This window comes from Stegodyphus dumicola, chromosome 2 (assembly GCF_044657685.1).
Source record: "Stegodyphus dumicola isolate Sdum_Otavi_A_Nest chromosome 2, ASM4465768v1".
NCBI lineage: Eukaryota > Metazoa > Arthropoda > Arachnida > Araneae > Eresidae > Stegodyphus > Stegodyphus dumicola.
Window position 1 is genome coordinate 278280586 of NC_140769.1, and position 27157 is coordinate 278307742.

At 35.0% G+C, this 27157-nt stretch overlaps 1 protein-coding gene across 1 annotated transcript in view; it reads right to left on the reverse strand.

Annotated features, from left to right (window-relative positions):
* The window catches only part of LOC118184723 (uncharacterized), a 585346-nt gene that overhangs the window by 23214 nt on the left and 534975 nt on the right, over positions 1-27157 (reverse strand). Inside the window, exons 15-17 of the mRNA XM_085812207.1 lie at positions 24401-24583; positions 17859-18097; positions 7510-8675 (exon numbers count right to left, since the gene is read on the reverse strand). Coding sequence (XP_085668333.1) covers positions 7510-8675; positions 17859-18097; positions 24401-24583 — 1588 coding nt within the window. The remainder of the gene's footprint in view (positions 1-7509; positions 8676-17858; positions 18098-24400; positions 24584-27157) is intronic.

The following is a 27157-nucleotide window of genomic DNA, read 5'->3' on the forward strand; positions in this document are numbered from 1 at the left end:
CATCGATGTCGAAAATAAAGCGGTTCAAAAACTTCGCAGTTTAAAAACATCGTAGTAAAAAATAAAGTATCTACAAATTATAGCATGAGAATAATATCGTAGACATGCATTTTTCCAGTTTTAATAGCTGTAAATGGATATTTCCATAATGATTTGTGAGCGCAAGATGTAAAGAAGAATAATTTTTACTTTCACATTTTTTTAATAACTAATAAATTTTTGCTGAAAAAGTAAGAAGGCACAGAAAATTAAATGCAACGTACAGATTATACTTTTCATGAAAAATTACCAGTAAAAACTTTATAAAAATGATTTATTAACGGCCTTTGTTAGTTAACTATGTCGGTTTAAAATTGTATTAAGTGCTATATATATTTTCTATGCTTAAGTTTCCTTCTTAATTTCTCAGCAAAAATTTATTAGCTAATAAAAAATATGAAAGTAAAAATGATCCTTCTTTCCATCTTGCGCTCACAAATCATTATGGGAATATCCATTTACAGTTATTAAAGCCTGAAAAAAAGCATGTCGTCGATGTTATTGTTATGCGATGATTTGTAGATACTTTATTTTTTAACCACGATATTTTCGACGGCGATGTTTTTAAAATGCGAAGTTTTTGAACCGCTTTATTTTCGACGACGATGTTTTGTACCACGATGTTTTCTCTTTGCGATGTTTTCTCACGCGATGTTTTGTAGCACGACGTTTTCGCCTTGCGTTTTTTCTTCGCGACATTTTCGTCCGCGATGTTTTCGGCTGTAACCCTTCCAGTGTTATCTTCAACTGTCATTTTATATATAGATATTTTAATATCATAAGTAATTCTTTGCATGAGATTCTTACAGTTTGTTTAGTTTATACACAAGATTAATTAGAATGAATATATACCAAAATCTGTTATGTGAATATGCCATCATTATGGAATTTCCAATGCAATATAAATGCGAATAATATTACATATAATTATTATGAATATTTACTTACTTATGATTATCTGGATTGTTATAAGAATCATTATTTGTATTTGTTAGAGTTGTTTTCTGTTCTCACTCGATTTCCTATTGCAATGTGACTAATATGTGATTCTGTGATATTGTGAAATGTAATAATGACTACATGTACTATGCAGTGCAATTTTATGTGACTAAGTGCTTATTATGCAGTAGTCACATAACTGAATATGTTCAAATAATGTACATAATAAGCCTCAATTATTAATAGCAAGTCAGATTTTGTGGTATAATTTATGTAAACAAATTAACCAAATTATGAATTCGTACCAAATATCGGAGACACAATAAAATATTACAATTAGAATTCCAGCTGAAAGCTGCGTTGCTAAGTGCGCCACTGAGGGGCCGATCCAGTTGATCTTGATTAGACCAAGTATAGGACTTTGCTTGGTGCCCTACGGGTCGGCTCATGGAAGTAGGAAGTAAGATGGAGTCGCCCTAAACAAGTTTCTCCGTACCCTGCTCTGAAGCACCGGCGATCCCTACGTGGTGACCAAAACACTGGGTCATTTACCATTGAGTTCTATGGGATTTGACGCGTTCGGTTGTAAATATTTTGTAATTACGTCGCAAATATACATATAAATGTATATATTTTCTTTTTCTACAACACTTCAGAGTCCTAAGTATGTGAAAACAACATATTTTTAAACAACATTTCATTCTGAACATTTCATTCTGAACGGAATTAAATGCCATACTTTTCACAGGACAGTTTTCTCAGAATCGTTTAATTTGAATGAAATATTTTCACAAGTTTTCGTTAATTACATTAGAAAATAAAATTAAGGTAATTCGATTTTATTCGGTTAAGGTACAAAAATTAACATCAAAGTTTATTGTATTATTAATATTAAAATTATGCATTATTTCTTTTCTATTTATAGAGCTTCTTCCTAAAATACTTTCTTAAATATGACATGGCTTCTTTTAAATCGAAAAATGTAAGTCAATTTATAATTAATGCTCTATTCGGTTCATTTTAAATTAGAGAATTATTAGGAATTAGCGAAATACTTTAAATAAGTATTTCGCTAATTCCTAATAATTAAATAGGTATTAAATAGTATTTGACTTTCTCTGAACATTTCTGAAAGGGAATAAAATAAGTTTTTTTTTTTTTTTTTTTTTTTTTTTTTTTTTTTTTTTTAAGTATTATTTAAAACTTGTAACTGAGTTATTATAAAATGTAAAGGGGAATAATTCTTTTAATTATACTTATCAGATTTTTTTTTTTTTTTTACCCTTCATTTCAACAATACATATTCCAAAACTCTTTATTACGTTCTTAAGTGCGCATCTCATAGCATTTGCTTTACAATACCTTTTAACAGATTGCTTTCCAATACGAACAATTCTTGCTTAAATAGTTTTATAACGTATTTGTTAACAGGATTGCAATTTATGTTTACAATTCAATATTAAGGTTATTATATATTTAGATAATATTTATAATCATTATAAATTAGATACATTTAATCATTAGATTTCTTCACAGTTGTTTATAAGTGAATAAATTCTTCATTTCAAATACATTTATAAATAATTTAATGAATATTTAAGTATTTTGTCAAAGGCAGATACATGCTTTTTGCAAGCACATGTATAAATACCCATACATATTTCCAATTTATCATTTCCGGCATGTGCAAATCTTTAATTTATGTGCATTCACTATATTTTTCGTGTAAAGTAATTTACAGTAATTTAGCATACACCCGAAAATTTTACATAAAAAATATATATGAATATAATTTGAATGAAAATTATAAGTATTATTTTTAATACCCACTCAAATTTCAAAATTCCTCCACGATGGCATCTCTCTTTTTAGGCAGATAGCCCTGGCATGCGTTACTCTATTTAATAAAAACTTAATCTGACCTATGTGCCTAATTACAAATATTTTAACATACATAATTTTATATTTACATTTAGCCATCAAGTTTCAAACTTTTCAAATCTTCTAGAAAATAAATTTTGGCAGATCTCTTTTAGCAATTTTCTTAAAATCTATATTTTTGTTGTGCAACAGCTTAGAATTTTATAAAACAAATTCATAATCAAAATCGCTGTTGTTAGTTATCGAAAAATAACCAAGATGTGATTTTTGCGTAAATGTCAGTAAACTATACAAATTGCTATTATCCATTACACTATGAATGTTTCTTTCATGCGAGAGTGTCCCTTTTTCGATTTCTATGGAACTGTCGTGTGTCGAAATACTATCAGAATCTTGTCAAGCGAGCTTCTGAATGTAAACAAAGAACACCCCGTCTGGTGACCCAAGCTTCAAAGTAGTGCTTCACTTCTAGCGCGGAATGGCCCCTCCTCCCTTTCCTACCTCCATGGGTCGGCTGTGTGGCTCAGTTTGTCTTAGATTGTTAGTATGTGGGAACGTGCAAGATATTCAGAAAATTCTTCTAAGTATCCTACCAGATGACAGACCTATCCTGATCTGGGTTCCAGCTCATGTGGGTATTACTGGCAACGAAGCGGCGGACCTGCTTGCGAAATCTGCTGCCAATGACTACAGTAGATTGGAAAACGCGGTAAGTGTTCCACAGTCCTATTTAAAAAAAACCACGCTCAGTATCCTTTTACAAGAATGGGGAAGGGAAAGCACAGGGAGGAGAGCCTACAAGTTCTTTCCAAAAGTCACGTGCTCAGTTAATACATACAGCGGAGCACAAACTCAATTCTACACTGGCCATGGTCCCTTCCCACATCATCTTAAGAGATTCGGCATACGAGCATCAGATTTGTGTGAATGTGGTGCGGTAGGTGATGCACATCACTTCCTCTTCAATTGCCCACAAACCGATAAACTGCATTTAAAAATGCCAAGCAGTGAATACTGACCGCAATGGGCGGAGAATACCCGCGGCAACAAGCAGACGAAAACTAAAATAGAGGAGGTAATCAGGCTTTGCTCAGCAAGATACTAAGAAATTCTCCCCCTCTCTTGAGAATTGTATCTTCGCAGCATAATTTTAATAGCAATTCAAAATACTACAACTGAATATCGACACTAGGAAAATAGCTCACCCCGTAGAATAATAACAGGACTTTAAGAGCAAAACTATTGTAATGTAAGCATATTACTATCCAGTTTGTATGTACAGTAAGACCCCGCTTAACGCTGTTTCGTTTAGCACTGTTTCGGTTTAGCGCTCTTTTATTTCAACCCGGGGATTCCACGAAATCGCTCGCAGCATACGGGGATTCCCCGAAATATTATGCAGCGATAGGTTTCAAATACATATCCGAAAGAGTGTACTTGTATTTCTTGTTTGGTGCGGTATTGTACAGACATATTTTGAAGGGGTAAATGTGGAAGATGTCGAAGAAATAATTCAAGAAGCAGCGGCTAGTCTTTCTAATGATGAGCTCAAGGAATTAACTGAACAAGAAGAAAACAAAAATGTTGACAGCAGTGATTCAGAAGAAGAGCAAAAAGAACTTTCGATGGCGTTTGTAAAAAGGAGTTTGTCTACCATAACTGAAATAATGGATCAATTCATTGAAAATGATCCGAATTTTGACAGCAGCTCAAAAGTAAGGCGTGGTGTTAGAGATGCTCTATCCGTTTATGAAGAACTTTTAAGAGAACAACGCAAAAGAAAAAGGCAAACAACATTAGATGCTTTTGTCACAAAAAGGCAGAACACTGAAAACGCGGAAGGCTAACTAAATATGACTGACTGAGAATTTTATTTGTTTTTTTTTTTTAAGAATATTCGTTTTGTTATTTATATTTTGTTTTTATTTTTGCAAGAAATAATAATGTGGTATTAATTTGGGCTTTAAGAAATAAATGTTTGGTTTTATTTTTATTAAAAAAACATACTTTTTAAATTTAATACCTAACCAATTTCCTAGCCATCTTCCCCTAACCCCAATATTTACATGTAAATATAGCCTCGTTTAGCGCTGTTTCGCATTACGCTCTACTTTGATGGAACGTATCCCCCGCATTAAGCGGGGTCTTACTGTACTCGATAAAAATAATATTGTAAAGCAGTTTAAATGATATTGAAAATCCGGTCAATGTTTAAATGAATTACAAGTTTAATTTGATTATCTCAGTAAAAGTATTGTAAATATGAATTCATATAATGTTTAAATGTACACATAGCTGTCATGATTTTAGGTATCTATCATATGTAACTTGTACAAGACAATGATTGTAATCGACATATCTATGCTTATACACAGGCCTTGTATGCCCATGCAATATTTATATGTATATTTTTACAGGTGACAGGTGACAGCAGGACAGGGCACCCGGACGGCTTTCTATGACTACTCGGGTATTACCCTGGCCCTGCAACCATCTAGAGACTTCATAGTTGTAAGATGCTTTTATGCCAATTGTGTTTATTGCATGTGCCCTATTCCGGCCTGCAGAGGTCTATGCCCATTTTTTCTAGTTTGGCCATTATGCTTTTAAGCTTTTGCCGCGTGCCTCGATGTTTTATGAGAAGGCGAAACTTTCCCTTCTACCAGGATGACTATTAACACTGTAAGACTTTTACAACAAAGTCAGGTCAGTGGTTATCTCAGGCGGCGCTCAGCATGTGGGAACGTTAACCGGTGACCCATGGTGACTAATGGGTGTCCCTCATATTTCAACTAACAAGCTGCACATTTCCGTGAAACCCATACCGTGCTATTATATCTCCTTTTCGAATTATCACAATTTTACTTTTTCTAATATTTGTGGATCACTGGTACACTGCGCCCCCACCAAAAAGACAGTTCTATGTTTCCCTTTCTACTGGTCCCATTGACGAAATTCAAATTGCGTTTTCCGTGTATCGAAAGCGCGACTTAAGATATATATATATTAGATTTATATACAGCATTGTTCTAACATAGGTATTTTGACGTTAAATAGGACTTTTTCTGAAATAACATACCAATTTTTCTCCATTTTTCGATTCTACGACTCAAATTATGCCTAGATATTAAATTTGGTAATTTTTGGTGAGAAATTAAAAAATTTATCTTGGCGAATTTTTTTCAATTTGCGCCAAGAATAATTCACGGGGAGACTTTCTTAGTTTATAGCAACCTATTTTCCTTTGCCTTTCTTCTTTGTGCACGAGCGGGGGAAAAAGTCATCGTTCATACTTTCAAATGATTTTAACAAAGTGCGTACACCACATTTTTGTTATTATCGCTTATAATAAGTACGCCAAATTTCAAAACGCGCCAAAACGTAAATTCACGTATATCTTAGGAAATTTTGAATAAAAAATTCTAATTTAGAATTTTATGGTTAGAAACTCATCTACTTTATGATGATGGCAGAACTTTTATAGGCAATAATTCAAAATATTTTTCACAAAATTTATAAAAATTATTAAAAAATACAAATTTAAAAAATAAATCATAAAAATCGGCGAATTTTATTTGAAATGAACCTAAATTTCGAAATATGAAAAGAAGAAAGAAGTTAAAAAAAGTAGGTATTAATAAATATATATCAAATTCAATTAACATTGAGGAGCTAAAATTTTGAGAGCTAATTTTTTAAAAACGACTCGTGCGATTTTTTACAAAACTTGGCATGGCATAATTTGAGTCGTAGCATAGAAATATGGGAAAAAAATGGCATATCATTTCAGAAAAAGTCCGATTTTATGTCAAAATACCTACAGTAGAACAACGCTATATATAAATATAATACATATCCTAAGTCGCGCTTTCGAGACATTAAAAACGCAAGTTGAATTTCGTCAATTGGCCCAAAAGAATGGGAGATATAGAACTGTCTCCCCCCCCCGCCGTGTACATCAGCTATACCTTATGCTAAGAACAACTTATTCAGAAGTCAAACAACAAAAATCAGCGTTATACTTTCAAAATTTTCACAGGACTAGTTTCGATGGTTTTACCGAACCACCATCCTCAGCTGCAAAACCGCAAAATTTAAAGAAATTATGTTTTAGTTCTGGTTTCATCAACAGATGGCGCCACTTGCATATGCTTGTCCAGGCTTTCTTATCTAATCATTATTTCCTATCTTTTTCATTTGCGGTTTTGCAGCTGAGGATGGTGGTTCGGTAAAACCATCGAAACTAGTACTGTGAAAATTTTGAAAATATAACGCTGTAACAGACCTATTTAAGTGTAATTGAACTATTTTATTCACGCCATGAACTCATTAACTGTAACCGAACTATTTTATTTAAACGCCATCTCGTGGCGATATGAAAAAACGTCAGTCGAACTCCAGCCGCCATGATGTTAGTTTACTATGTCTCTGTTATTCAACTGTTTGATGTTCCATTTGGTATATGTTTCATTTTTATGTATATTTCTTTTGTTTGTAACCGTTCCTGTGTGCTCTGTTAATAAATCCTTTTAAAGCTAGCCGGCATTAGTGTCTATTGAGGAACGGCTACATCACAATGCTGATTTTTGTTGTTTGACTTCTGAATTAGTATTTATTCGGCGTGTTATTGTGTCTTAAGTTATTACTTACCTAAATGTAGAGGTCGAAGAATCTTGACGACTACACGAATTGTTGGAATCCTGAGATGACTTCTGTGTGCTTCCTGTCCAAGAATTCCTTCTAGCTCCTTTTTCGAGCAGTCTAAGCGGGAAGTTCCCCTGCCGCCAACTATCTGAACGAGAAGAAAAGTTATCACTCGAGATACTGGAGCCTCTTTTCTGTAGTGGCTCTAATCTCGTTCTGTGGTGTGCGTATGCAGCTGCCCTATTAGTTGGGAACTCGTTCATATTTGCTTCTCTCCTACTGAATTGAAACATTAGATACCTTCTGGCTAAGCTCTTCCAGCGAGCTTCTGTCTGTTGAGGGACTTCTGTATATTTAGCCATGAAGGACCCTTTGAGGTGCGCTCCACATTGGCATATCGGTTGGCTTTCATAAGCTGGTGTCCCACCACTCTTCTTCTCCGCTGCAGAATTAGTATTTGCAGGAGTATGCCTGTTGGAGAAGTTTGAACTATGCCGACAGCGGCCAATACCTCTTGTCACTCTTGACTCCTCTATCCTCTTGCAGATGAGAACACAGTCTTTTTTGAACTGTTTGGTGAAAATAGCATAGAGGAAAGGGTTGGCGCAACTGTTCAGAGGCAAAACGAAGATAGTGAACACTTTTGCTTCTTCTAAAGATATCAAGTTGGCACCAAAAACGGCTGTCAGGGAGAAGAATGCAATGGGTGCCCAACAGATAAAATCTGTTATTACAAGCAGTGCCATACGTTTGGCGATTCTGGAATCGTTTGAATTCCAGGCTTGAGAGCCACGTATTACCCAGTACATTTTGAGATAGCATCCCATCAAGGTCAGGAATGCGACACCGTTGATTAGAATAAGGAAAACGACGTAAGAAAGGGACCAAGGGTCTTCCGTTTCAAATGGTAAGCAAACAGCGAATTTTCTGTAGTCACTGATTCCGAACAGAGGCAGTACAGCCATTATCAAGGCGAAGGTCCAGCCTGCGCCCATGATATACCCAGCATGCTTCAAGGACAGTCTCTTATTGAGGTGCATGGCGTGGGTTATAGCGTAATTCCTTTCCAGCGTGATGACGGCTAAAGTATAGACAGATAATTCACTGCTCAACACTCCTAGAAATCCAGCTATCTGGCAACCCGCAGACATTTGCCATTGAATAGCGTATACCTAAAACAAAAAGAAAATTAATAGTTTCCAAACGAAAACATCATACTTTTTATGAACAATTTTGAAAAATATTTCATTTATTGAACGTTTAGATTCAAATTTATTTATAAACGTTTTTACAAATGATTATTCCCAAAGTCCTAAACATTAAGTTTCAGTCCGAAGATATATCGCGAATTGCTTTTAATACGTTGAACGATTTATCTCTACGTTCTTTTCATTCTACTTATGTATCTTTATCATCTAATTATCATTCTGTTTTAATCCAAAATGCCGTATTGAGTATTGCAATGAACCTGTAATTATTATGCAGTATACTGTACAACATACAGTGGATGGGCAAAAATATGGAAACACCTTGTGAAATGCATGTTTGAAAAGAAAGATTGATTTTAATGAAATATGTAGGTGGCGCTGGCGTTTTTGACTACTGACGCCACCTATACAACTTCGTAAATGTGCTAAAAAGTTCAGTTGTTGTCGGAGTACTGTTATGTGAGGTTGTCAGTGCATTATGTCAGAGTTAACAGACTTCGAACGTGGGCAAATTGTTGGAGCACGTATGGTAGGTGCTTCCGTAAGCAAGGTAGCCGAGGTGTTTAGTGTTTCAAGAGGTACTGTATCGAAGATTTATTTCGCATATTTGAAAAGCGGAAAAACATTATCTGCTAAATCACAGCGCGGACGAAAGTGTGTCCTGAGTGATCGTGACAGACGATCATTAAGGGCAATTGTGACGAAAAATAAGAAGACCACAGCTGCAAAAGTTACTGCTGAAATGAATGTTGTGTTACCGAACCCTGCGAGTACCAAAACAATTAGAAGGGAGCTTCATAAACAGGGAATTGCTGGCCGTGCTGCAATTGAGAAGCCACTCATCAGTGATGCTAATGCCCGTAACAGGAAAAGGTGGTGTTTAAGTCATAAAGCCTGGACTATAGAGCAGTGGAAGCGAGTAATATGGTCTGACGAGTCTTCTTTCACATTGTTTCCCACTTCTGGTCGAGTTTACGTCTGGAGAACGCCATCTCAAGCCAGACTGCTTGTTGCCAAGAGTGAAACATGGCGGGGTTCTGTTAGGGTTTGGGCAGCCATATCGTGGTTCTCTGCTAGCCCCATGATAACTGTGTCAGGGCACACGACTGCCAAGACTTATGTGAGCATTTTGGCCGATCAAGTCCATCCCATGGTACAAACTTTGTTCCCCGATGGTGATGGTGTCTTCCAAGACGACAAAGCCCCTGTTCACACAGCTCACATTGTCCAGGACTGGTTTTCTGAGCACGAAAATGAGTTGTCCCATCTCCCCTGGCCACCACAGTCACCAGACCTGAATATTATCGAACCTTTGTGGTCTACATTGGAACGGAAAGTGCGTTCTCGTTATCCACCGCCAACATCGTTATCTGAACTTGCCACCGTTTTGCAGGAAGAATGGTATAATATTCCCTTGGCAAACATACAGGAACTGTATTTATCCATTCCGAGAAGACTGCAATCTGTTTTGGATGCCAACGGGTTTCCTACACCATATTAAGCAAAGAAAAATGTTTTTTTTAAGGTGTTTCCATATTTTTGTCCAACCCCTGTATATTCTGCTATTATAGTTTTCAGTAGTTTTTAGCTTAGTATGCTCAGTATTTTTGTATATTTATTACATTTTATGAATTACTAGCGACCCGCTCCGGCTTCGCACGGGTATAAAAATATTAATGGGTATTTTAACAATGAATTGCAGTTCATAATCTTTTTCTGAACTTACATACCTCACCTTAAATTACGATTTTTGAAAATAATTTCCCTAATATTAAATTGATTTAACTCTAAATTTTAACCAAGATCTTAATAGAAAATTCCGATCCATAAATTATGGTTTTATTTAATCTAATCTCATCTAACCTTATGCACTTATAATTACTATAAGTGCGATTTAAAAATTAACCTTAGAATAGAATATCATTTATATTTTAAAACTACTATCATACAATTATTTATCGTAACTTACTTATAATTACTGATACGTTGTCGCGCTGAAAGCTAGAGAGCTTCGATAATAAACACGTCCGATCGCTGCTAAATTCAAAGTGCTACGGCCTCCGACGCGCTATTTATAGGCACGCTCCCGCCGCCCCGGCCGGCACCGCCGCAAACGCTACGTCCCGCAATTTTTAAATCTGTAGACCTTTTCAATGTGTAAATTACTTAATACATTATTTTGATAAATCTCGTAGGGTTCAGCCTGCGTTTGCAATGCAAGCGAAAAAAATGTAATTATTTACGACATCACATTAGAAACCTCAAAAATAACAGTATTTCTCCACTATTTGATGGATGTTATTATACATATAAACCTTCCTCTTCAATCACTCTATCTATTAAAAAAAAACCGCATCAAAATCCGTTGCGTAGTTTTAAAGATTTAAGCATACATAGTGATATAGGGACAGAGAAAGCGACTTTGTTTTATACTATGTAGTGATTATTTTGTTTGTAATCTTATATAATATATTATAAGGTATTTCTCCCGTCTTCTTAGCATGCCTTCGTGGTGCAGTGGTCAGCACGCTCGGCGCGTATTCGAGAGATCCGTCGTTCGAGTCCCGGCGAAGGCATTGTTCATTTTTCATATCTTTTGCTTTCAAAAAAATTCCTAATGTCTCTGTTATATATTTAGTACATTTTAATCCTCCAATCAGCTGAATATTTTGAGGTTAGGAATGAAAGGCAAATAATTATTCAAGATTAAATTAATGACGCATGAAAAAATGAAATATGCATCTGATAATTGCAATTTTCTCGGGGGTAATCATTGATTTTCGCAAAAGAATATATGAAACAATTTTGAGAACTTTAGAAAAATCCAGATTACACAGAAATCAGAAAGTTCACAGACGGGAAAGTGATTCAATCGGAAAATGTGTAAGTTATGGAGAAAATGGATGATGCAGTACAAAATAAACTACTAGAAAACATGAACCAGAAAAAGATGACATAGAGCGCATAGTTTTAAAGTTAAAAATGACTGCATATATGAAAACATATCACAAGCTAAAAATGCATTACTAAATTAGAAGAATAATTTTACAAATTTACAATCTTAGAGTCGAATAATGATTGAACAGTGATATGAATTTATGAAAAATATTAATTAATTCTTGTGAAGAAAAGGCAAGTCTGTTGCCGCTGTCCCGCCAACTGAAGGAGCAATTCTTTTATTATTTCAAGAAAACGCTACTGCAAATTCCGTGGATCATTTTATAATTTCATTTAAGTGATAAAAATAGTCTAATCTTTAGAATATGGTAACAGGTAGTTTGGCGACATTTTGGTAAGGCGATAAAGGTTACTAAGTAGGACTTTAGCAATAATCTGAGAAGTACACAATTCGAATCACAGATTATTTTGTCTCAGAGAAATGAGAGATCATGAGACATGTAATATGACATTTTCCGGAAAATTCCAATGGGGATTTTAGCTAATAAGCACTTAGAAACAATTTCGCTGCTAAAGTGCAGAATCGCCCACTTATTTGTTTGGCGCTTTTTGCAAGAGTAAGAAGAATTGGATTTTTGCAAATTTTCTTTGACTTTTTAAGTGAAAATAGGTCGATGTGTACATGGATAAAGTCAAGAGTGTGCGCAATGCCATTTTTGTGCAATTCTGGGATTTTTTTTAAGTGAAAATAGGTTGACGTGTACATGGATACCGTGTATATGCAATTCTTAAAAACGTGGCAAGCAGTGGGTGATTCTATATTTTCTCCCAAGTTCGCACGCAATCTTCGTCATGATTAAGGACTTTTGTTCCATAAAAGTTCTAGCATAAGCGTAATTCGGCTAGCAGATTGTTGGAAAAAATGTTGAGGGGGGAAAAAAAAACTAGTAGGTTGCTGTAGCAGGGTTGGTCGCCAAAGTTTCGCCAAAAGATCGCCAAGTTACCATAATGTAAAGATTTACCTAAAAATGATGTAATATGTATTGAAAAATTTGTCTTAAACTGAAGCAATTCCAACAAAAGAAAAAGGAAAACTGCAATTTTTATGTGTATATACGTACTGTAGTTTTGAATGCATAAGACGCTGGTTAATTGAATTTTCAAATGATTTGAAAGATTAAAACTTATAAAAATTCATAGAGTGATTTCTACAAATTATAAAAATTCACAGATTGATTCCCACAACACGAGATATGTTATCAATCATTAAGCATCGTTTGATTACTACCGGCTGTCTAGAGCCAACGGTCAAATCGAACATATCAATCAGACTCTCATATCAGTTCTTTCAAAGTTATCTAGAAAATCTGGCTCATAGTACAAACACACAAACGAACTGCAGCAGGCTATTAACTCGACATACCAGCGAAGTATAAATACCACACCCTTTGAACTGCTCTCTGGGAGAAAAATGTTTACTAAAGGTACTGATCAGTTGATTGAAATGATCGAAGTTGAATATAAAGCAAATTTTGAAGCTAAGGGAGATTAACTCAGAAAGCATGCAAAGCAACAGCTATTTAAAATTCAAGAAGAAAATAAGAAGGACATACAAATTTAAGGAGAAGAGAACCAAGACCTTGCAAAGTTGAAGATTTGGTAGCTCTAAAAAGAACACAGTTTGCTCCGCATTTGAAATTAAAACCAAAATATCTTGGACCGTACAAAATAACCAAAGTTAAGAAGGGAACACTTACGACATAGTCAAAGAAGGAAGTTACGAAGGTCCCAACTATACGACAACGAGCGCTGAATTTCTAAATAACGGAATAATTAATTGCTAGGACTAATACAGAGAGAAGAAAATTGAAGAAGAAAAAGAAGTAAATTGTATATTTTTGCATGAAGGAAATGGCGCTTGAAGATTAACATTAATGACATTAACGGAAAAACATTAACGACGGAAAGAAAGAAGCCTTAAGAAGAACAAGAAGATGCCTAAAGACGAAGAAACTGTGGTTAAAGACGTTAACTACTGTTTCTGTGTCAGATGAAACTTGAAGACTTGCTCGTTTTGACGTTCTTAAAACTGAAAGACGATCAGGACTCTAAAAAATTTAACCTTTATTTTTATTATCTTTCCTGTTTTGCTTTTGTAATGTCTTTTATATTTGCAGTGTCGTCTGGAAGACCAGACGAATGCAGGACGGCTGAATGATGTATTGCCAATGTTGAACAACAGATGGCGCACAGTTTGCTCATCGCATAGTTCATTTTAAGATTTTTGGTTTTGGCAGTTACTACGAGTAGTTAGACTAAAATAATCGAATAGGAAATAATAGAACATATAGACGCAGCGAAAGAATGGTGACGATAAAGACCTAAATAAAAAGGTATCATAGAAGTGAATTCAGCTTATATTAACTTATTTGTAAAAATGTAAATTTTTAGTTTCTTTTTGATTAATATGCATATTCATGTCGGGGAGGTTTCTGTAGACAAGGGTTTCTAAAAATTCATTGGTTTTTAAATTAATTTTTCTGGAAAGTTTAATTTTTAAAAAATTTAATTTAATACTAAATTTACATTGCTTATTTCTCAAAATTCTTCATTTTTGGTATTTTTCTTTAGACCTTTAATTTTTAATTGCTAATTACTCAAGGTACCACTTAGTTGGTATTTCTTTTTGGACATTCTTCACTATGTATTTACTTTTGGTTTTGACTTTTACCCTTGCTTGCACGATTGACGAAACACGAATTGAATGATTGAAGAGTTAGGTTTGGAGGCAACTTCCCCTTGATAAGTCTGTATCCTGCCTGCTCAACAGTCATTCACTTATGCATTTTTTTAAAAAAAAATTAGATTAATTTTAATTTGCTAAATTGGTGAATTTTCATGTTTTGGTTTTGCACTTGATTTACTTATGCTACCTGAATTTAAATGATATTGTAGATTATTTCGAAAATGAAATCTTTTATATGTTTGCACATTATTTTAACTTTAAATTTGCTTTTTTACGTATACATGTTTGTTGAAATTTAAATGTATTTTAAGTAATATTTTTTTTTAATTAAATTTTTTTAAAGCTGAAAATTGTTTCCTATTTACTCTTGTTTGATCCTGACACATCTAAGTCGTTTGCCTGCCTGCCAGCCATCCATCTGTCCGTCTGTCTGTCCGAAGATGAGCTGTACAAGTACATTTGAGAAAAAGTTCCAGAAATGTTTCGCTAGCACAGCATTCTACACTCACGTTTGTGAAAATTGCAACACCAAGAAGGAATCGTCATAATTGAATGCAATTTAATACACAGTTGAGTGGTAGTGGTACAAATAAATGATTAAATGTTCAAAGCAAACAAACAAGGACAAGAGATCAGAATCAGTATTTTGTGTGGCCACCACACGCCGCAATAAGTGCTGCAACACGACGTGGCATGGAGTCAAACAAAGTTTGAATGTCTGACTGAGGAAGAGCATTCCATATCGTTTGTACGCGTACCCAAAGTTCGTCTGCAGACGCAACAGGACGAGGAAGACGCCGACCAATGACATCCCACACATGTTCAATTGGCGACATATCCGGGGAACACGCAGGCCAAGGAAGAAGCTGTACCTGCTGCGCTGCAAAGAAGGATTTAACAATCCGAGCAGTATGAGGGAGGGCATTGTCCAGTTGAAATACAGCGCCTGGCAAGCTTTGAAGGAAGGGAACAGCTTCGGGCTGTAGAACTTCACGGATATACCGGTTGATGTTCAGATTGCCCACAATTCGTAGCAATTGAGATCGTCTATGATATGCTATGGCGCCCCAGACCATAACTCCGGGTGTTCGTCCACTGTGGCGTTCGATAATGCACTCCGGAAGGTGGCGTTCACCGGCATAGCGTCTGACACGAATGCGGTCATCATGGTACCACAAATTAAAGCGGGATTCGTCAGAAAACACGACATGCTGCCAATCAACACGCCAGTCTCTATGCTGATTGGCCCATTGTAGCCGCAGGCGGCGATGGTCGTGCGTTAGGGGGATCCTGTATAAAGGAGTCCGTGCGCGCAGTCCACACTGCAGCAGACGTCTACGAATTGATGAAGCACACAATGAAACACCTGTAGCTATTGACCACAGTGCTGCCAATTGTCTAGAGGAAGCTGTACGGTCCGTCCGCGCCATGCGGACCAGGTGTCTATCATCGCGAGCTGACGTCACATTTCGGGGTCCACTCCCGGATTTCCGAGTTGTCCGACACTCGTCCGTCCACTGCTTCCAAACGCGCATCACTGTGCTGCTGTTACGCTGCACACGAGAGGCTACTGCACGATACGACAATCCAGCTTCACGAAGGCCGATGATTCTCCCTCGTTCAAACTCTGTAAGTTGTTCAAATCTCGCTCTCTTTCGTCGACGAGGCATAAGTACAGATTGAGTTAACGTTTACCACTAGCAGATAACCACCGATAACCATACACGCCTCGCTACAGCCGTCTATTTATTCGGATCCATCAGCCGTTCAGAGGGCGCTGCTCAGCATACGCATGCGCTACGGATTTGCAATTCTAATCATTTGCATATCATGCGCTACTTTGCATTTCCTGAAAATTTCAGCTCACTCGCGTAAGTCCTTCATGGTGTTGCAATTTTCACAAATGTGAGTGTATATGACTTTCATTTTATTGAGGTCATTTTAAAGCCATATTTTATCCTTCCCCCCGTTAGATTTATGTTCTCTTAACAATTCAATAATTCCTATCAATGAATTATTTCTTAGTAACTGTGAATTTGCATTTCATCAATCAAAAAATGCATGTTGGTATGTATCATTCCAAATTAAATGCATAATACAATTGTTTTTCAAGGAATTAAAATGACTTTTTTCACAAATTTTATCCCTTCGTTTACAAAGCGTATTTTTAAATTTAAAAGAATTTTTTATTGGTATCACTTACAATATATGGCCATCACTGGGCCTCATCTGCGAGATTACAAATATGAAAAGTTATAAGCTATTTCTCCCGCCTTCTTGGCATGCCTTCGGAGTGTAGTAATCAGCACACTCGACGCGAATTCGAGAGGTCCGTGGTTCGAGTTCCGGCGAGGGCATTGCTCGTTTTTCATCTTTCCTGTTTCGAAGTAACCTAATCTCTCTACAAAGTTAGGAGATGTTACATGCAACTGATGTACGAAAGTAACGAAATTCTTTCTGATAAGTGTAATTTTTCATATTAGTCGAGTGAAAAAAAAATCGAACATATAATTCTGAATGTTTCAGATTTTAAATTACGTCCAAAGGGGCGTTTTTTTAACATTTTGTGTGTTACCTTTCTTTATTAAATATCATGTTCCTCGCACTTAAACCATAAGATCCAGTGCAACAGCAATATCGCAAAATAGTTTTAAAACGAGCCTATCTTTAGAATTTCCGATACAGAGACTCACGCGCTGGAGATAAAAATGTTTTTTCTGCACAACGTTGCCATTGCTCGCTTTGAAATCCTTGAGTTTGTTAATCAAAAATTCGTCAAAGTTTTAAAAAATAGGAAATCGATCATAAAACAAATTTCAAATTTCAAATTGGGTCTTCCACATGCTCATATTCGTTGGAGGATTACGTTATTCAAAATTCGATGACTCTATGTACCGTTGTTTTATCACAATACGAGAAATATACATACATTTATGCAGATTTTTCATTATTTAATTTCTTCAAATATAATGCAGGACTGTAACATTTTGTGGCAACAGTTTGAAAAGTGAACCGACATTTATGAGTCCGATGCAAAATGCCAAAACGAAACTAATAGTCCTTCGGTATTCAAATCCCTTTGGACTAATAATTATTGTTGCAGTGGCAACGCCATATTTGTATTAAACCATTACTCAGCAACGTGAGATATTGGTTTAAAAAAAAAAGATAAAAATTCTGAAGATTTTACCAGCTAGGAGTAGTATGAAAATTTTGCCACTTAAGAATTGTATAAAATTTGTATATCATCGTGAACTAGAAATAAAATTTATGTTCTACTAAGAAGATTGTCTGTTTTGTAAATTACTGAAAATACATTACAGTATACAGGTGATGTTATTACGCTTATCACCGTCTATAATAACAATAATAATAGTTGTAGCTATAATGGTAGTCATAACTAAGTCAAAAGAGTACATTCTGAAAAATTTTATTCTCTATTTCAATAAAATATTCGCATCTTTGTATTACTAAAGTAAAAAATCATCTTCCACACAACTTACCCGGAATTCTCCTAGAGTGGATGCATCTACGACCGCTAGTATGCCAAGATATATACCCATGAAGAAATCTGCCATAGCTAGATTACAGACTAAGAACCGAGGGACGTCAATCTTACTCCTGCCAAACAAAAGCACGATGACAACTACTCCATTACCCAGCATGGCCAGTAAGAATACCACCCAGACACCACAGCGCAAGCTCCACCAGCCGAAGAGATCTTCGCAAGGCATGAAAGGACCTACAAAAATAATGTTTTACACTTAAACAGAAGAAGGAAGCTCGTCTAAAGATGACATAAAAGATATCTGACTTCTGCGTTCATGATTGATTTATTTGTCAGCGTCTTAACTTTTTGTTTTGTGAGTGATTCATCCATGGTAAAGGATTTCAAATGCAACACTATCCTTTGGGTATAATGGATGCTTTAAGAGAACTTTTCAAAGAAAAATATAATATTTAAATCTCTACATATTGTTACGAATTTGCTATTTAAAAAGCTAATGTTAGTTCAATTATAAATTAAATGGTTTTATTTCTCGCGCAGTGCAGCGCGTGACGAATATTAAAAGAAAGCTAAGCCGGAAAAATTAAAAATACAAGAGCGCGTGCGTTAAATAAATAAATATCTCTTTTTGATTTCGAGAAAGTGCTGGAAAATTCTAGCGCGTGATTTTAAAATCTTATAAAAGGAGGAAAACATCTCAGTTTGTAGTAGTTGCTTAGTTTGTTGTTGTTTAGAAAACTACTGTTGTTGATTGTAGCGAATTCGCGGATTAGCGTTCTTTAGCTGTTTTGAATTACGTTCTATTGGACATTTGAGTAGTTAAAAGAAAACTACTGTGAGATATTGTAATACTGCATGATAATTTGAGAAAATTTAAGCATTTTTTTGTTGTGATAATAATAAATTTTTGTTCATTTTTCATCGGACTTGTGCATTCATTTCATAACGAACCCGTACGCACGCAACAATATAATAATATAAAGAGTCTGTCTGCGCGTGTGTGTTTTTCGTTCGCGCTGCGCGTAAGCTAATAGACCCACGGCTACGAAATTTGGTACATTGGTACATCTAGACAAGAGCCAGTGCACCTCGAAGCGAATTTTTCGAAATTCGAATTCGAATTTTTTTAATTTTATGTTTTGTGACGAAATCGCGTCATTTTGAAACATCATGGGCTATAGGAAAGCGAGATTTTACTCTGCACACTCCCTTTTCACATCGTCATGAAACGTAGGCACTACAAGCTATTTTACGAAGTTAAAATTAATTTCGTGTTTCAATAAATCGATTCAATACGAATTTATTTAACAAAGGGAGCTTAGCACCTTTTATCCTGGATTTTTTATAAAAAAGTTTATTTTTAAAAATGTACAGTTTTTGTTTCTTCGATTTTTGGATACGTTAAACTTTCATCCTTGCGAATGCTTTTTAAAAAAGAACTTTGGAAAAATGATAATATTTTGTATTTAAAAAAAAAATTTAAATGAAGCTTCCGAGTACACTTCTCGCATCTCACATCTTTAAAAATGTGATTTTGGCAACACTTTCCCTTTCTTATTGTTGTTGATAGATTTTCGATGAAATCGCATCATTTTGAATAGTTTCATTCTTTTAGAAATATGAGTTGGGCAACAATTTTCCATCGTATTTCTTATGTCACTGTTTTTAAGAGATTGGCATATTTCATTGTCATTTTTTCACATATATAATACATTTTTATTGATTTTTTTTTTGATAAAGTTGCTCTGCAGAGTAAAATTCTGCGCGGAATTTTTTGTTTTTTTATGCTCTTTCATGTTATTTTTTGCTTATTTCACTGTTTGTAAGATATTGAAAAGTTTTGCATGATTTTTTTTCTTCAACGGAAAGTTGGTTAATTTATTTATTAGGATAATTAATATTTGTATTAAGGGATATTGCTTATTTCATTGTTATTTTGTTCTACGTAATAACTTTTTTTATGAAGTTGTTCTGCAGAGTAAAATTCTACACAGTTTTTAAATTTAACGTTTGGTGTTTCCTTCAGCCATTTTTCCGTTACATTTAAAAGCCAGACGAAGGCTGGCAGCGAAGCTGCTAGTGTTTAAATATATTACTAAATATATTACTAAATGATGTTTAAATATATTACTAAATGTTTAAATATATTACTAAATGATGATACCTGAATGCTATGATTGTGGAAATAGAGCTTCTGGACATTGTATTACCAGAAGTATAGCATCTGAAAACTACGTTTGCTGATATATACGTAATCTCTACATATAATAAAAGAAAGAGACTGTGTGTGTGTGTGTGTGTCTTTCATTCGTGCTTGCGCGTAAGCTAATAGACCCAGGGCTACGAAATTTGGTACATAGGTGCATCTACACAAGAGCCAGTGCACCTCGAAGCGAGTTTTTCAAAATTCGAATCAGATTTTTTTAGATTTTATCTTTTTTGATGAAATCGCATCATTTTGAATAGTTTCCTTATTTTAGAAATGCGGTTTTTCATACAATGCTTTGTATACTGGACTGCTGGCTGTTGAAAATATGAGATAAAATGCTGCTTATTTTCTTTGATTTTGGGACATGCAACACGCACATTACAATCTTCTTATTCTGACGCGCATGTGTCTCGCGAGGCACCAGCAGAAAGAATTTCCTTTTCTTTTTCTCTCTCTCTATTAGCTAATGGCAAAGAGGTTTGTATATTTTGAATTATGTCATCCACTAAGCACAATTATGATTGGTTACTGCTTTCTGATGATAGTTTCCTTCTTTTAGAAATGTGGTTTTGGCAACACTTTTTCGTTCATTGCTTGGGACTGCTGACTGCTTTCTCTTGAAAATCATGAGATTTATTGCTTATTTCATTGCAATATTTTACATTGATCTGCATGATTTTTTTTTTTTTTTTTTGGGTGAATATAAGGTATTTTCCCACATTCCTAGCATGCTTTCGTGGTGTAGTGGTTCTGCACGATGGGCCGTTATTCCAGACGTCCGTGGTTCGATTCCAGGCGAAGGCGGTTGCATATTTTTCATCTTTCCTGCTATCAAAAATATACCTCATGTCTCTATAGTGGCACCCGAACTAAAAGGGTGTTGGATAAGGATTCTCTACGCCCAGGATTTGGCGATTGGGTCCCTTAAAAACTCCAGTCGCTCTTGAAAAAGGGAAGTATATAAGGTATTTCTCCCACTTTTCTAGCGTGCCTTCGCGGTGTAGTGGTTCTGCACGCTGGGCCGATATTCCAGAGGTCCGTGGTTTGATTCCCGGCGAAGGTGGTTGCTATAAAATATACCTAATGTCTCTACAGAGTATTAGAAACTCATTTTCACTGTATTTATAGCTTCCAACATTAGTTTGTTATTACCGTCGACATCATTGATGCGAATAAGATCTGTAGCATGGATTGCAATTTACAGAATGCCATTATGAAGCAAAATTATTTTCAAATCGTTTGATCTACTTTGTATAAAATTACGTATAGTTTATATTGTGAAGTACAGAAAGTTTGAAGTGACGTCCATTGACGTTCTTTAAAGTGAAAGATAAAATAAAATAGCGATCTAAATTTCATTAATCAATCATTATAATTATAATCATAAACACTTAAGCAATTACAGCGAAACACAACCCTGCAATTTAAGTAAAATCAGTAATTCGAGACAAATAATAAATTTGCTAGCATATCCCAGCGTAGAGATCTCAAAAAGATTTTGTTAAGAAAAGTTAATTTCATATTTTAAATTAGTACAGTAGATAAAAACCCTAATCTGTAAATTTAGTTTACTTCCTGTGATGAATTTTGACTGTTATATACATATATACAGGGTGGTTATAAAAAACCTTCTCTTATATGTGAACTCTTATATGTGTTTCTTATATGTGTATTAGTTGACCTATCTGCTCAACCAATCGAAATGGATATTCAGATATTGTTATTTTAAGATATGCGCTCAAGATTGTGATGATTTAAAACCATAGAGCTCTCATGGTTACGATTGCAGTGAAAAGTTTTCGAAATTTTCGAATGGCAACACCTATTTTTTAACTGCGCAAATTGATCAGCGCATTGAAACACCATAAATGACTTTAAAACGATAGACCTACGATAAAAATTACGGAGTCACGTGGAGCAGAGCAGCCAGAAAGTTATCTTATCTCTCTGTCTTCCAAAAAAATCCTAATGTCTCTACAGTGGCGCCCTATTTTAAAGGGTGTTGGATGATGATTCTCCTCACCCAGGATTTGGCAACTAAATCCCCTCAAACCCCAGTCGCCCTTTAAAAAGGGGAGTATATAAGGTATTTCTCCCGCCTTTCTAGCGTGCCTTCGTGGTGTAGTGGTTCTGCACGCTGGGCCGTTATTCCAGAGGTCCGTGGTTCTATTCCCGGCGAAGGTGGTTGCTCATTTTTCATCTTTCCTGCTTCCAATTAACCTAATGATTCTACAAGGAAATAAATTTCTTAACTTCCTTTACAAAATTTGAATTAAGATTTTGCAACGGAAGTTAATTAATTTATTTATTAGGATAATTTATATTTGTATTTCGGGATGTTGCTTATTTCATGGTAAATTTTTTATATATATAATATATTTTCATTGGAATTTGTTTCTTTGATAAAGTTGTTTTGCAGAGCAAAATTCTGTGCAGTTTTTAGATGTAATGTTTGGCATTTAGGCATTTTCCTGGTACATTTAAAAGCCAAACGAAGGCTGGCCGCATAGCGGCTGCTCATTTATACAACAGCAGTGATTAATATTGATATAATGGGAAAGCATGTGAAATAAATTAAACAGCCTCTACGTTCCCACTCTCAGTGTTGTAACTTCAGTGCCTGGAAGAGAATTTAACGAAAAACTTATTACAAATTGAGTACACATAATAATTTTTCATTGGAGTGATTAAATTCCTTGAAAAGTCTTTTGGAATGGTTAAAATTAATTGAAAAAATTTACATGAAACTATTTACATAACATAATTTCTACTTAAAAATTTGAATAAAAATATTGCTTAATACAACTTTTACAAAGACTTCAACAAAATAAAAGAAAATATTTATTATTTTAATATTGAAGGAAACTGATATAGCTATATTTAATGGAAATGCTATATTGATTTGACATTATTTGTCTTTACTTATATTACTCTGTCATGTACACCTCACACACACACATAAAAAAGGGGGGGGAAGTTCTATATTTTCCGTTCTACTGGACCAATTGTTGAAATTTAACCTTCTTTTCCCATGACTCGAAAGCGCGACTTAGGCTATATATTAGATTTATATACAGCATTATTCTTACACATTTCGAAATTTAGGTTCATTCCAAATAAAATTTGCCCGTTTTTTATGATTTATTTTTAAAATTTGTATTTTAAAATTATTTTTATAAATTTTTCGAAAAACATTTTTCATATCGGCGCGTTTTGAAATTTCCCACATTTGTTATAAGCGATAATAATTCCAAATGTGGTTATTAAATTCCAAATGTGGTTAATGTTCCAAATGTGGTAGTTATTCTGATTCAAAGTTGGATTTTTTTCTGAAATAACATACCAAGTTTTGTCCATATTTCGATTCTACGACTCAAACCATGCATAGATATTAAATTTTGTAATTTTTGTTAAGAAATTTATGCAGAAGTTTAAAAATTTACGTTGGCGTATTTTTTTTAGTTCACGCTAAAAATAAATTCTTAATTTATAGCAATCTATTTTCCTTTCCTTTTTTTTTCATTGTACAAGAGAGGAAGAAAGGTCATTGATTGTTCATACTTTTAAATAAACCACATTTGGAATTATTATCGCTTATAACAAATGTGGGAAATTTCAAAACGCGCCGATATGTAAATCCACGTATATCTCAGGAAATTTTGAATACAAAACTCTAATTTTTTGCAGGTATGCTTAGAAATACATCTACTTTAAGATGATGGCCAAAAGTTTATTGGTTATAATAAAAATGTTTTTCGAAAAATTTATAAAAATAATTTTAAAATACAAATTTTAAAAATAAATCATAAAAAATGGGCAAATTTTATTTGGAATGAACGTAAATTTCGAAATGTGAAAGGCATAATCAAATAAGTTTAATAAAAAAAGGAGCAAAATAAATATATACCAAATTCAATTAATATTGAGGAGCTAAAATTTTAAGAGATAAGTTCTATAAAAAACGTTCCGAGCGATTTTTACAAAATTTGGCAGCTTGGCATAATTTAAGTCGTAGAATCGAAAAATGGAAAAGATATGGCATGTTATTTCAGGAAAAGTCCGATTTTGTGTCAAAATACCTATATTAGAACAATTCTATATATAAATCTAATATATATCCTACGTCGCGCTTTCGAGACACGAAAAACGTAGGTTGAATTTCGTCAATTGGCCCAGTAGAACGGGAGATATAGAACTGTCCCCCCCTTTTTTTTTGCGATGTGTACTATTACAGTATACTTTACAGTTTCGTTTTACAAGAGACAATTTATTTATATTCAACATATTTAATTCACTTGAATATGTGTCATAATATGCAGCTGAAGTACCTGGTTCAGGCAAGCACTGGACGGGTTGTTTGTCATGTCCAGCATTCTCTGGTCCTTGGCTGACCTTATAATCCTGAAAATATTCCTCCGCGAACTGAGCTAAGTTGTCTGGAATTGCGTAATCTCTGCCGAAAGCTTTCCATAGCTGACTAGCAAATTCTTCAAACTTGGATGAAAAATTTTCTAGGGGAAGAAACCAGCAATATTATTAGTCTCACGGGTAACTGTAACTATCATTAAAGTGGCATATTACCAGTCATTAAATAGTTATAAATAGCACAACATACTTCATAGATAGATGTTAAAAATCTGTTAGTAGTCTTAGATTTGTTTGGAGGGGAAAAGGTGTAAAATCAATTGTGCCTTTCGCACGTTTTGAACAACGGATCTTCAAGTTTCTAGCTGGATGTGCCAACCATTTAAGAGACCCATTAAAAGAAGGCATAGGAAAATCTGATAATTTTTTACATTAATTGCGCGCGTACGGGTTCGTAATCGACTGAATGCACAAGTCCGATAAAAGGTTAATAAAATTTGTTCTTGTTACAAGAAATATAACAAAACGCTGGAATTTTCTCTCAGACATATTCGTACAAAATCACAATATCATGCAATATAATCAGCAGCTATACTTTAAACTACTAAAACGTTAAATAGAACGCAATCCACAGCGTAGAGAAAGCTAATCCGATCAACAATAAGGTAAAAGTTTACAATTGGGTGCCCCTTGTTTCTTGGCGATTCTTTTTTGACGCCAAGATCGGTGCCAGGAAGGCAGGATTTCAAGATGGCCGCTCCACAGCGTAGAGAAAGCTAATCCGATCAACAATAAGGTAAAAGTTTACAATTGGGTGCCCCTTGTTTCTTGGCGATTCTTTTTTGACGCCAAGATCGGTGCCAGGAAGGCACGATTTCATGATGGCCGCTCCACAGCGTAGAGAAAGCTAATCCGATCAACAATAAGGTAAAAGTTTACAATTGGGTGCCCCTTGTTTCTTGGCGATTCTTTTTTGACGCCAAGATCGGTGCCAGGAAAGCACGATTTCAAGATGGCCGCTCCACAGCTTAGAGAAAGCTAATCCGATCAACAATAAGGTAAAAGTTTACAATTGGGTGCCCCTTGTTTCTTGGCGATTCTTTTTTGACGCCAAGATCGGTGCCAGGAAGGCACGATTTCAAGATGGCCGCTCCACAGCTTAGAGAAAGCTAATCCGATCAACAATAAGGTAAAAGTTTACAATTGGGTGCCCCTTGTTTCTTGGCGATTCTTTTTTGACGCCAAGATCGGTGCCAGGAAGGCACGATTTCAAGATGGCCGCTACACTAAACCAAATTAAGAAGTCTAAGAATTGCACAAACACTGTGTCCATGTACACATACTTAAAAAAACATCCTAGAATTGCACAAACTAGGCATTGCGCACTGCCTCAAATTTGTCCATGTACACATGAATCTATTTTCATTTAAATAAAAGCAGGAAGCTAAAACAAAGTTAAAACTATCACGGTAACCAGAAATGAGGTTTCATCGCCAAAATTAAAAAAAAAAAAAAAAAAAAAAAAAAAAAAAAAAAAAAATGTCGCTAATCGAAAGGGCACCCAATTCTACACTAGAGCAGCTAAATAAACAACTCAGTTGCGATGTTTCTGTCCGACTTTTTAAAGCTTTCAATTGGAGGCGAGAGAGTTCTAGTAATTTCTTTGTTTCTCGAGATTTCCGGAAAGCAAAGGAGTAGAATTATGGTTACAGCTAACACAGTAATCAATAATATTTATTCGAATTAAATATAAATTACTGAGACGAACTTTTATTCAATGTTAAATACACGTGCTACTGTATTTTAAATTTTTCCGGCATAGCTTTCTCTTAAATCTCTTCTCGTATTGCATTGCACGGGGAAATAAAGCAATTTTAATTCTAATAACAACAACTAACTAAATACAAAGTTTGTAACAATATTCTTCCATACGTAAAATGCGACTGGTGGGAGCCGCAAGACCCAGTCGATCAGTTCCAGGTTGTATATGATTTATAGCCCATCATATTTTTAATTCGAGTGCCATTGTAAAAGCAAATTTTTTTTAATGAAAAACGCCGAAAATCAATGCCGTCAGGACTGGAATCAGGGATCATTGTTAGATAGCAGTCATCATTGCTAGACAGCAATAGCATCATTGTTAGATAGCAATCACTTCTATTACGAAAGTACGCATGGGGTGGGATGCGACAGTTCTTTAAATGTTTAATACGATGTAATAGACCTTGAAGTTTTCTGTGAAATTAAACTGAAGAAAGAAGCATGTGAAATAATAAAATAGCAAAGTTTAGAAGGTATTTCTCCCGCCTTCTTAGCATTCCTTCGTGGTGTGGTAGTCTGCACGCTGGGCGCGTATTCAAAGGTCCGTAGTTCGATTCCCGGTGAAGGTGTTCAATTTTCATCACTCCTGCTTCCAAAAAATATCTAATGAGATCTACAGTGGCGCCTGAACTAAAAAGGGATGATGATTGGCGGTAAAAAGGGATGATTTGGCGGTTGGATCCCCTAAAAACCCAAGTAGGCCTTTAAAAGGGGGAGTATATAAGGTATTTATCCTGCCTTCATAGTGTAGTGGTCAGCACGTTCGGCGCATATTCTAGAGGCCCGTGGTTCGATTCCCGGCGAAGGTGTTGCTAATTTTTCCCCACTTCTACTTCCAAAAAACACCTAAGATCACAACAAGTTCACTTTAAATTTTATATTCTGAATGTTGCAGAATT